The 12,817-nt window shown below is 34.6% G+C and overlaps 1 protein-coding gene across 13 annotated transcripts in view; it reads left to right on the plus strand.

The window, feature by feature from the left end:
• Fam13b (family with sequence similarity 13 member B) overlaps window positions 1–12,817 on the plus strand; it is an 83,367-nt gene that overhangs the window by 38,801 nt on the left and 31,749 nt on the right. For 5 of the 13 annotated variants that reach the window (XM_046460060.2, XM_046460063.2, XM_046460061.1 and 2 more), the window contains 3 exons: window positions 2,051–2,092; window positions 2,738–2,893; window positions 5,298–5,430. In XM_046460060.2, coding sequence (XP_046316016.1) covers window positions 2,051–2,092; window positions 2,738–2,893; window positions 5,298–5,430 — 331 coding nt within the window. The remainder of the gene's footprint in view (window positions 1–2,050; window positions 2,093–2,737; window positions 2,894–5,297; window positions 5,431–12,817) is intronic. The other 8 variants (XM_046460066.2, XM_058584306.1, XM_058584307.1 and 5 more) reach the window with 2 other exon arrangements.

The raw sequence follows: 12,817 nt of genomic DNA on the forward strand, positions 1-12,817 counted from the left end.
CGGTGGACACAACATCTTTATTTTATTTTTATGTGGTGCTGAGGATCGAACCAGGCACCCCGCGCATGCCAGGCCAGAGCGTTACCGCTTGAGCCACATCCCCAGCCCTGGTTTTTTTAATTATGTATGTCAGACATCTTTTTCCCACTCTCTGGTGTACCATTTCCTTCTCATAGTGTGATTTCTGGTGAATGACTCTCTTATAAACTTTTCTACGTTGTCAGGTAATTTTTAAAGCTCAAATGAGTATCTCTCTAAATTTAATAGAGACTGCAGATGTTAATGAGGAAAATCAATGATTTAACTTGTATTAATCAAAATAGCAACTCTTAACTAAAATTTAAAATATAAGCCTTAGATAATTGCACAAAATATCAAAAAAATATCCTAGTTGGCATTAAAACTCTTTTATAAAAGCCTCATTTATCTTTTTAATTTTCTACAGAAGTCACTATTTAAACTTTTAGCTTGCTACTAGAAATAGACTGTTGGCTGTACTTTTTTTTATGCACATGTATATGGTTTTTCTCCCCAGCTTTTTCTGATTTCAGAAATGAAGTTCTAAAGGACTTCTTTAAAATACATTATTAAGCAAAGTATGATGTTATGTGTATCAAACGAAAGATGGCTTAACTATGTTGTCTGTTGAAGCACTTTTGCAGTTTGCTAATGATATACTTTTCCAAGGCAGACCTGGAGATTTTGGGGTGAATGATAAATGTGAATCTCAGTGAATCATGGGAATATTAGCTTGATGATTGACTGTTCTTTTATAATGGTTAATAGATTGTATTATTATTATTATTATTATTATTATTTAGAGGATCTTCGCAGAACCAATTTAAACTTGCATAAAACAATGACAAGGTAGCTATAGATGTGGTATATAGGTCAATAGGGTGTGTGGTGCAAGGATCAATCCTTGAAATGACTAAGTGGTGGCTCAGATGTCCGATGTGCTTAGATATACAGTGTCATTTAAATATACCTTACCTCACATGATTAAAAAAAAAAAAAGCCACCTATGTTTATGAACTGCTAATGTAACTCCTATTTCCTTGAATCCAATACAACTGATTTTTCCTTCAGCCTTGGAATAGATCAATGTTTCTTTGAGTGAGTACCAGATGAAGTAGTTGCATATCCTATCCTCCTCCCACTAAATATTAAAGGTCTTTTGTGTGAAAAATAGTTTTTAAAAAATATTTTTTTAATTGTAGGTGGACACAATACCTTTATTTTGTTAATTTATGTGGTGCTGAGGATCGAACCTAGTGCCTCACATGTATGAGGCAAGCACTTTACCACTGAGCTACAACTTCAGCCCCTGAAAAATAGTTTCTTTAGAAAAATACTCTGCTAGAAATATTTATTCATGCTGTGCTGTTTTCTACTTTTGTTGTTTTTAATCACTGATTTAGTTTTTGAGGGCAAAACAGCATTTTTGTTAATAGCAGGTATTTTGGGGCCCCCAATCTGGTACTGTGTGCATTTGGGCCAGGTAATTAACATCTTTGAGCTTCAGTTTTATGGAAAGGGAGAAATAATTATAACTTCTAGCTATTGAGAGCTATTAAATGAGATAAACGCATGTCAAGCTCTGGCTCATATTAAATATGCAATAAATACTTTAAAAATTTTTGTCTTATTAGTGATACGTTATCTCAAATTTCTTTTTTTTTTTTTTTTTCTTGTTTTTGGTGGTACTGGGGACTAAATCCAAGGCCTCACACTTACAGGTGCTAGGCAAGTGCTTTACTATTGAGTCACAAACACAGCCCTCAGATTTATCTTTAATATTTAAAACATTTACCAACAAGATTCAGAAAATGCTTCCAACCTGATATGTAATTGAAAGCATGAAACTGTGTGTGCATGCTATTCTGGCAGTATCAAGGTAATGCAAATGTGACAATTTTTAGCACGTTGTATAGTCATTTAGTAGTGAAAAAAATATAATATTTTTCATGTACATCTAATTAGAACAAATTAAAAAATAAAATTTATAGTATTGAAAATTTCTGTAGCTTATTTCTTTCTTTGATTTCAGTGCCCATATATCTCCCACCAGCATCTTACCAGCCTCTGCAGAGTAAGTAATACAGAAGACAAATTTTTAAGAATTTAAAATATTACTAAGCTGTAGAGATGAGAATCATGTAGTTTATTGTGCTCACTTTAGAAATTACACGTAGGCAGTAAACTAATTACAATTTTATATACTGTAATAGGAACAAATGAAGAAGAAATTCTTACACTGATATTCAAAATAAAAGATGAGCTTTCTTCAGATGATTTTTTGTTTCTTTTGAATAATTGAAAAATGTTGATAGAGCTTTCATTAAGTTTTCTTTAAAAAGTAGAATTTATGTAGAAAATATGAGTAATACCCTACATTTTTTATAGCTGGGTGTTGGTAAATTATTTTGCCTTATCAGCTTAGGTTTGGAAAGTCTATATAAAATGGTTTTCTATATAGTGAGGAATGAATTATTGGGTTATTGTTCCAATAATCTAGTAATAATTGTGACATTATGCTTGATTGTATTGCATCATCTTTTTCATTTTAAAATTTAAGTTATTATTGTTTTCTTTTGCGTATTTCTTTTTATACTTTTAGCCATTTAAATGCCATAATAATTTGTTTTATTTGTGATAGGTCTTAATATTTAAGTTTATATGGCCATATACCCAGTTAGGGTGCCTGCTTCTCACTAACATGCATTCTCTTTTTTAGTGTTTTAGAAAGAACAATTAGAGCAGCTGTGGAACAGCACCTTTTTGATCTGCAGAGCAGCATAGATCATGATCTTAAGAATTTACAGCAGCAAAGTCTGATATGTAATAATGAAGCAGGAAGTATTAATTGTATTGAGGAAAGACCTAATAACCAGTAAGGAACATTTTAATGTTTTTTATTGAGTGTTATAAAATTTTTTTTCTTACTACGCTTTTTTTTTTAAAAAAAAATATTTATTTTTTAGTTCTCGGCAGACACAACATCTTTTTTTATGTGGTGCTGAGGATTGAACCTGGGCTGCACACATGCCAGGCGAGCACGCTACCACTTGAGCCACATCCCCAGCCCCTTACTACGCTTTTATTTCTTAAATAATGGAGTTTTTGCTTGAGTATTTCTGAAAATCAGTATAATAGTGACTTTGTAAATACTTTTGTGTAAATTATGTATATACTTAGTTAACATTGAAAATCTTATAACTCTTCCATACTAAGTTCATCATAACCAGTGTTTCTTCCTTGAACACTGGGTGAAACAATAAATTTTTTAAAGCTAAGTATATGTTGTATGTAGAATAACTTAAATAAATTGGACTCCTACTCTGTGTAAGAGATGGTCATGCTGTGATCTATATAGATAGTTACAGGGACAGCAGATTAATATTAGTCTAGTGCATATGGTCATTTTGTAATGGTGGACAGAAACATCCTTTGCTATTTAAATTGTTATCCTCTGCCACTAGCCTTTCCCCGCCCCACATGATAATAAGTGAATTTGTATAAAAGTACCATTATATATGATATCACGTCCATTGTTTATCTGACATTTTACCTATTGTTAACGTTTTAATGAAGGACAGACTTAACCTACTTTTCTGTCACCTCATTCCTATACTTAGGATATATGTGTACTTTGCTCAGAGACCACAATGAAATGATTTCATATTTTTATGTATTGTTTGTATTTTGGAGACAGATGTGTGAGATATACCCAAATTTGGAGTATTGTAGGAAAGTAAAATTTGTTAATTGGGTGGAGTGACTTCTTTGTTTTTGTGGTACTAGAGATTGAACCATGGAGCTACATTCCAAACCCTTTTTCTTTTTTCTTAATTGGTTTTATTTTTTAAATACATGATAGCAGAATGCATCACAATTCTTATTACACATATAGAACAATTTTTTCATACCTCTGTATATAAAGTATGTTCACATCAATTCATGTCTTAATACATGTACTTTGGATAATGATGTCTATCACATTACACCATCCTTGCTAATCCCCTGCCAAACCCTTTTTCATTTAAAAAAAATATTTTTTAGTAGTAGATGGACACAACACTTTTATTTATTTATTTATATGGTATTGAGGATTGAGCCTAGTGCCTCACACATGCCAGGCAGGCACTATACCATTGAGCCACAACGTTAGCCCCCCCTTTTTTATTATTTTTTTAAAATATTTTTTTGGTTTTTTTTTTTTAGCTTGTAGTTTGACATAATACCTTTATTTTATTTTTATTTTTTATGTGGTGCTGAGGATTGAACCCAGAGCCCCCTGCCCATGCTAGACGAGTGATCTACTGCTGAGCCACAACCCCAACCCCCCCTTTTTCATTCTTAATTTTGAGATAGACTCTTGCTAAATTGCTCAGACTAGCCTCAAACTTGCAATCCTCCTACCTCAGCCTCCTGAGTAGCCGGACTGCAGGTGTGTGCCACCATACCAGGTAGGGTGACTTGATTTTAAAAGTGCTAACTAGAATAGCTATTGAATATGAAAACCATGGTTGGAATTTTAGGAATACTGTATTGTACAAGTGCATGTGTGCCATGGGACACACTGCAGTTCTGTGTGATGATAGCCCTGATTTGTGTGCTTTGAGGACATAATTAGAGCTTATATACCTGGATCTATAAGGAGTACTTGGGCTGAATAGGAAAGGAAAGGTGGTATCTAAAAGCTGGAAATAGGAAATGTTTTAACGGATGTAATAGCAAATCCCTTGGAATTTGTTTTTAGCTTAGCTTGGGATCCTTGAAACTTGCCCTTTACTTAGACAATATTCATATTTTCACTACTGGGGAAATGACTCATGTTTCATCATTGGTGGCAGTATCATCTTTGTAAACCCAAACTGCAATATTTTGCATATTCTAAATTGTATAAGTTAGAAAATCTGCAGTAGAAGCTATTCCTGTTGTACTTGGATAAGGTGTTGAACACTATGGTCTCTAATAGTAAATATATATTAAATCAGGACAAATAGGTCAGTATCATGTAGGAGTGTGTATTGGAAGGGAATTTTTTTTTCACTCTTTCACACACACACACACACACACATATTTAGAAGGCATTTGACTGAAAATTTTCAAAGTCTCTGACAACATCCCAATAAGAGGGAAAAAATACATAAATTAGCAGATTTTATGATTTGAGTTAATAGGACAAAATATGGATTTTTATGCAAAGGACATTACTAATATTTATTTATTTTTTAAAGACAGTTATGCTTATCATTAACCTAATCTGATTTTTTTTTAATCTTCATTAATAGGGATGAGATTGCCGATGATATTATTAATGCCAGTAGTAGTAACAGAGACTGTTCAGAACCTGTGGCTGGCACTAATTTAGACAATGAAGTTATGCAGCAAGATTTTATATTTGAGGATGAAGAAAATAACCAGGTAAGAAATGTAAAAAAAAAAAAATGTTAGGCATGTTAGATGTATAGCTCTGCTTATATCACATATTCTTTTGATACCAGAAATTATAGTTCAATGTATTTGCTGACAAACTGATTTGTCATGATTTTAAATCTCCCAGAATATACATTCTTTCAGGAGAGTTTGGGAACCATCATTGAGTAAAGAAGTAGGTACAAAACCTGTATTTTAATGTATTTATTGAAAAGAAATAAAGTATGAGGTATTGTGGTTGAATTTTGTTATTTTTCAAAGTTTTTCTGTAGTTTTCAGTTTTCTTGAGGAACATGGTATACAGAAGAAAAATAATTTTCTCTTTGTAGTAGTTAGGGGAACCCCTATAACAAAAGAAAGATGAATGAGAAAAATGAGTATGTTTAATAACATGTATACCTTATATAAACATGGGAGATGGGGAAACAGTAAATCTCTAAGGGAAAGCTTAAATACCAGCATCCTTAAGATAAAGAAAGAAGGGTATGGGAAAGACCTAGTTACAATGAGATGAATAGGAAAAGCACCCTAAACAAAAGTAAGGTTCAATAAGCAGACTGATAAGAGTTTCTAGTCATTTATTCATCCTTCTCTTCCTGGAACAGAGGAGATAGCCTTACGAATGGATATTTACATTATATAGAAAATTTCTCTTAAAAAAGGGTACTGTATGGTGGGTGTTATAGCTGTATGGTAGTGTGCTGGTCTTGCATGTGTAAGGCCCTGGATTCAAACTTCAGCACTTTTGTGTTTGTAATTTCACAAACTAATCCGCTCAATATAATTGTTACACAAAAGAGGCATATTTTAGGATGGCACAGTCTGACCCCACTTCTGGGATCTTTACACAGAAATTAGAAAAAACCCATGAACATGTTTTTTTTTTTTTAAATTTAATTTATTTTTGTGTGTTTGTGTGTATGTGTGGTTGCTGGGGATTGAACCCAGGGTCTTTTGCATGCAAGGCAAGCATCATATTTTTAAAATAACTAAAATATTGTCACTGTCACATTTGTTGGTGGTAGCGTTGTTTTGTGAAATTATTAATTGCAATTAATTATTGCAAAAGTAATTATTGTACAAAAGCAGAGGGAGGGGAATGGAGGAAGCATGGGGTTAGAAATGATGGTGGAATGTGGTGGACATCTTTATCCAAAGTACATGTATGAAGACACGAATTGGTGTGAATATACTTTGTATACAGCCAGAGATATGAAAAATTGTGCTCTATATGTATGATATGAATTGTAATGCATTCTGCTGTCATATGTTAAAAAAAATTAATTTAAAAAAATGTACAAAGGCAGGACTTTTAAGATGTATTTCCAGGTGTAGTTTTGGTAAGTTTAACATAAGATACTAAATGAATAGATAAGGAAGTTTTCTTCACGTTTCCAATCTAATCCATACAAGAAAATAAGTATAATAAGGAATTTAGAATCAACACATTTGAATTTTTATTTTTAATTGAGACAGATTAATTTAGGACAATAAGGTGTACACATTCAAGGGAGAATGCAGACTTTTTTTTTTTCTTCTGGGTAGTGGTAGAAATTGAACCCAAGGCTTCACACATGCAAGGCAAGTGCTGTATCACTGAGCTGTATTCTAGCCCGATCTTTACAAATTAATAGCCTAATAACTTGTTACTTTGGCCAAGTTACCTGGCTTCTGAGCTACTTTGTGCTTTCCCATGAACAAGTGGGGGTAATACCTACATTAGAGAATTATTTTGAAGATAAAACGAAGTAAAAGTATCTGAGTGTGGTGATGCAAACCTGCAATCCCATTACACAGGAGGATTGTACGTTTGAGGCCAGCCTGGGTAACTTGGTAAGACCCTATCTTAAAAAGAATATCAAGGGTTGGGATATAGCTCGTTGGTAGAGTGTCCTGGGTTCAATTCCCAGTAAGAATGAGAAGGGAAAACGTGTATGTGTATGTGTGAGTGATGTGTGTGTCCTATTAGATTATTAACTAGAAAACTGTGTGTGTGTGTGTGTGTGTGTGTGTGTGTGTGAGAGAGAGAGAGAGAGAGAGAGAGAGAGAGAGAGAGAGATGTGTGTGTCCTATTAGATTATTAACTAGAAAACTATCCCAGAGCTGGGTGCAGTGACGCATGCCTGTAATCCCAGCAGCTTGGGGGAGGCTAAGGCAGAGGATCGTGAGTTCAAAGCCAGCCTCAGCAAAAAGCAAGGCTCTAAGAAACTCAGCAAGAACCCTGTCTTTAAATAACAAAATAGGACTAGAGATGTGGCTCAGTGGTTGAGTGCCCGAGTTCAATCCCCAGTACCAAAAAGAAAGAAAGAAAACTGTCCCTGAAGTTCAGCTGCTGTTGTTACTTCCACTGATTTGTATTTATTAGATTAATCCCTTTTTACCTATTCAGTTAGTGCTTTTTGTAGTTGTTCCCTTGCCCTTTTCTAGATTATCAGTATCTGCCTGTTTACTGAATCATCCATTGGTATAAAACAATGTTTTTAATACTGAAATCTCTCCCCTATTCAGGGGAAAACCAAAAAAACCCAAAAAACTATCTCTTGGCCTTTCATACTGATATAGCCTACATCAAGATAGCTGTTTCTGTTTATAATAAAATTCTGGAAGGGCTTGTCTATATCTGTGCCCTAAGGCACAGTGCAGTTTTATCTAGAATACATCATAGATAAATAGCATACTACTATTATTTATTTATTTTTTTGGTACCAAGGATTGAACCCAGGGGTACTTAACCCTATTGTTTATTTTGAGAGAGGGTTTCACTAATTTCTTAGGACCTTGCTAAATTGTTGAGACTGGCCTTGAACTTGTGATCCTCTTGCCTCAATCTCCCATATCGCTGGGATTACAGGTGTGCACTACTGTGTCTGGCTCCTCTCATTCTTTTCAGCCATAATTCTGCTGAAACTTCTCTTGGAAATCACCAGAGATGTTCATATAAAGTTTTACTTGACCGAATATCAAAATTTAATTCTGCTCCTTTGATAATCCTTCTACATTTGGCTTTCAGGATATCTTACTTTTTTTTTTTTTTTCCTATTTCACTGGCTATAACAAATCCCTTTGCTGATTGCCCCCCCCCAACCCACCCACACCCACCTTGCATAGCATGTGTGAGGCACTGGGTTTGATTCTCAGCACCATATAAAAATTAATAAATAAAAGTATTGTGTCCTGGGCTGGGGTTGTGGCTCAGTGGTAGAGCGCTTGCCTGGCATGTGTGAGGCACTGGGTTCGATCCCCAGCACCACATAAACAAATTAAATTAACAAAATAAAGGTATTGTGTCCATGTATAACTAAAAAACAATTTAAAAAGTATTGTGTCCATCTACAACTGAAAATTAAAATAATAATAATTTATTGAATTAAATTTGTATATTACTTTGTTAAGAAAGCAGGAGCTGGATACAGTGGTGCACACCTGTAATCCAGTGAATCGGGAGACAAGATCATGTGTTCTACCCCATCCTGGGCAACTTCAAGAGACCCTGTCTCAAAATGAAAAATGATAAGGCCTGAGAATGTAGCTTAGTTTTAGAGTGTCCCTGGATTCAATCCCCAGTGCTAAAAACTAAACAGACAAAAAATAACACAGAGACACACAAAAGAAAGCAAGAATTCTTTTAAAAATTGATTTTAGGATATATTTATGAATGATGGGTTCTTGACCTTGAGAAAAAAACCCAGCACTGGGCTGGGGTTGTGGCTCAGTGATAGAGTGCTTGCCTAGCATGTGAGAGGCACTGGGTTCAATTCTCAGCATTACATATAAATAAATAAAAATAAAGTTCATTGATAACTAAAAAAAATTTTTTTTAAAAAAACCTCAGCATTTCCCCATTTTCCTCCTACCTTTTCTAGCTAAAATACATAATAATTTTCTTAGTTGAATAAGTCATTTTAGTTTGGCATATTTTTGCTTAATGTAATATGCAATACTTGGTTACCTGAAAAATACGAACACATAATTAAATTTTTAATGACTTGATAATTTATATTGGACATGCATGCAGTTTATAATACTGAATATAACCAATGTTATCTTATAGAAGAGGAAAGAATTTCTGGCCAGGATAATTATAGAAGGCTTTTTGGAGGAGGGGGATTTCAGACACAGTCTTTTTGAGGTTGGATTTTGTTAGAAGTTTATAGGGGAGACTTAATGGATAGCATGAGTAAAGATTACAGGGAAATGTTGGATGTTAGTGAAACATTGGTGATTGTAGGGTTCAGGGCATTGTGGGAGGATATATTGTAGAAAATAAGGAAATATTGGTAGGTTTGCATGGATTTTCTCCACTGAAGGAAAAAAAAAGTTTTCTATAGAAAACTTTGAAGCAAAGGGAATGGTGTACCCAGATCTCTATTTTTAAGAAGGCGGCTATTGTAGTAAACTTATAGAAAATAGATGTAAGGAAGATCGGAGGCTGGGGTGGGGGGGGGGACAGCTAGTAGGTTTTTTGCGCTAGATTTGGTGAGAACGTATAATGGTTTGAAATACCAGCACAAGAGAAGGAAGGAGAATAAAAGCAATTACAAAGGTGAAAACAATAAAGATTTAGCTAAACTGGACATGTTGGCACATGCTGTAATCCCAGCAACTTGGGAGGCTGAGACAGGAAGATCACAAGTTAAAGGCCACCCTCAGCAATTTAGTGAGACCCTGTTTCAAAAAATATAAAGAGCTGGGGATGTACCTAAGTGGTCAAGTGCCCCTGGGTTTAATTCCCAGTACCAAAAAGGGGGGGGGGATTTTAGCTATAAACTTGGGTAAGGAACCCAATAAGAGATTGTAAAAGTGGTCATTTTTATGTAACTGGGATACAATACCAACATGAATAAAAAAGTTGAGTCTTAAACTTTGGTTGGTGATGGGACTTCTTTGGTTATGAGTGAATGGAATTGCCAGAGCAGTGACTTAAGAGAGGAAAAGTAGGTTGAGGAAACCCCAGTAATCTCTGTATTCTTTTTTTTTTAGTTGTAGATGGACACAATATTTTTATTTATTTTTATGTAGTGCTGAGGATCGAACCCAGTGCCTCACACATGCGAGGCAAGCGCTCTACCACAGAGCTACAGCCCTAACCCATCTCTGTATTCTTAAAGGAAGAAATAGTGATGGCCATAAAAGTTGGGAATGTCAAAACAGATTGTTTTTACCCTTAAGAATTTTGTGAAACTAAAAAGTTAAAAAAAAAAAAAAGGTGGGAGGCAAATGTGCACAAATAAAATAGGAAAAGTATGTTTAATTTTATTTGCTTACTAGTGAGGCTATATATAAGTCTAAAGTGGTGGTTTTCTTTGCCTCACTGTTGAAAAAAAGAATAATAAAGTAACCTGGGAACAATATATTTAATGCCGGTGAGGGCAAGTTGAGAATGGCAGTCTCATACACAGGCAATGGAAGTAAAAATTGCTACAGATTTTCCTGGAAACACATTTATAATAAGAACAAAAGATGTTAAACCTTATATCTAGAAATCTCAAAATCTTGGAGTATATCCTAAGGAAATGTACACAAATCGGAGATGCATGCAAAGATTTGCCTACTAGAATTCTCATTGTAGGTTTATTTGCAGGAGAAAAATTGAGAGACATTAAAAACTTCAATAACTGGGAAATAGTCAAATCATGGTATATCCATATAATGGAGCATTGCTGAATCATTTGATATTGTTTTAAAGATATGAGTAATAGTCATGAAAGTTATTTTTTAAAAATCCAAGTGTAGAATACTTGGCTTAATGAATTACCAATTTTTGTGTATATAAGAAATATGGTAGGGCTGGGGATGTGGCTCAAGTGGTAGCGAGCTTGCCTGGCATGCGTGCGGCCTGGGTTCGATCCTCAGCACCACATACAAACAAAGATGTTGTGTCCGCCGAGAACTAAAAAATAAATATTAAAATTCTCTCTCTCTCTCTCTCTCTCTTTTTTTTTTAAAAAAAAAAAGAAATATGGTAAAATATTTCCAGTGGCCATCTGGCTGATAGGGTTACAGGTGACCTAGATTTTCTTAGATTCTTTTATATTTAGATTCTGATAGTTTCTATTGATTTATAGTCAATCTAAACATAAAAATTTAATTCCAATTAAAGAAATTCATTGGATTTAGAGATACAGATTATTGTTAAAGAAAGGTGCTTCGTAGGTAGTGAATTTCATGGAAGAAAACAGATGTTAGTGATTGAGGATGAGTATCAGACAAGCAGATAGAAAGATAGAAGCAGTGAAGTGTGGGTTTTTTTTGTTTTTTTGTTTTTTTTTTTTGTACCAGGGATTGAATCCAGGGGTGCTTAACCAATGCAGTCAGCCACATCCCCAGCCCTTTTTATTTTGAGACCATCTCACTAAGTTGCTAGGGCCTTGCTAAGTTGCTGAGGTTAACTGTAACTTGTGATCCTCTTGCCTCAGCTTCCCAAGCTGCTGGTATTGCAGGCCTGTGCCAGTGCACCTGGCTGGAATGCTTTTTAGACAAGTACAAGTTTTGTATTGAAAATGAAGGAAAGAGAATTCTAATTGCATAGCGTGATTGTGGTATAGCTCTCCGACCCCCTTTTCTATCAAATGGTGATTTGTGTATATCAACAGTATGTTGAGAATCAACATAGATAGGGAAAGATTAAAAAATGTAAAGAAGTAGGATAATTTGTGGAATACTGCATGGTGGTGGCAGTGAGAAAGGGAGGAAAGATGATTCTTTCCTCAATCACAGGTTCAGTGATTATTTCTAAATAGGAAAAGTTGTTTTTAATCGGCAGTTGAAGGGAAGATACATAATGCTTTTGAACCAGGAGGTGATTTGGACATCTTATTTAAGATTTTTTTTTTTTTAATGAAATGCCTCATTTGCAGAGGGTGAAGAGATAGGAATAGGGTTTGTAGTTTGAAGAAAGAGGTAGTTTTTCAAGATCCTGCATGGGAAAAAAGAAATCAAATAGAACCATTGGAGGACTAGCTGAAGTTTGATGGTATGAGTTTGTAGTGAACTAAACTAGCAAGGTACATTGTGTGACATCTTCTTGTAACATTTTTCCACTGGAGGAAAGAAAGCTGATAATAAACTAGACACCACTGGGAAAGATTTTGATAAAATATCTTTAAAATAGTTGACCAGGGTGTAGAGTACATGTTAAGTGGGTTGGAAACTTGAAATGGGGCCTTTAGTATGACAGCAAGGTGAAGAAGTTGCCAGAAGAGGGAAATGTGAGTTGAAGAGGATGTATCAGTTTCAAGTGTCTTATGACATGGTATGATTCAAGTGGCTTAGGTAAAAATTAACCAAAGTCCAGGAACGTGTAAGGCTAATTAAAGTAGAGGTCAGCCAACTTCTTGTAAAGGGTCAGTCAATGTTTTAGGTTTTGTGGGCATAT

This window comes from Marmota monax, unplaced genomic scaffold (assembly GCF_021218885.2).
Source record: "Marmota monax isolate L192 unplaced genomic scaffold, Marmota_monax_Labrador192_F-V1.1 WCK01_AAM20220418_F8-fsc00006, whole genome shotgun sequence".
NCBI classification, from domain to species: Eukaryota; Metazoa; Chordata; class Mammalia; order Rodentia; family Sciuridae; genus Marmota; species Marmota monax.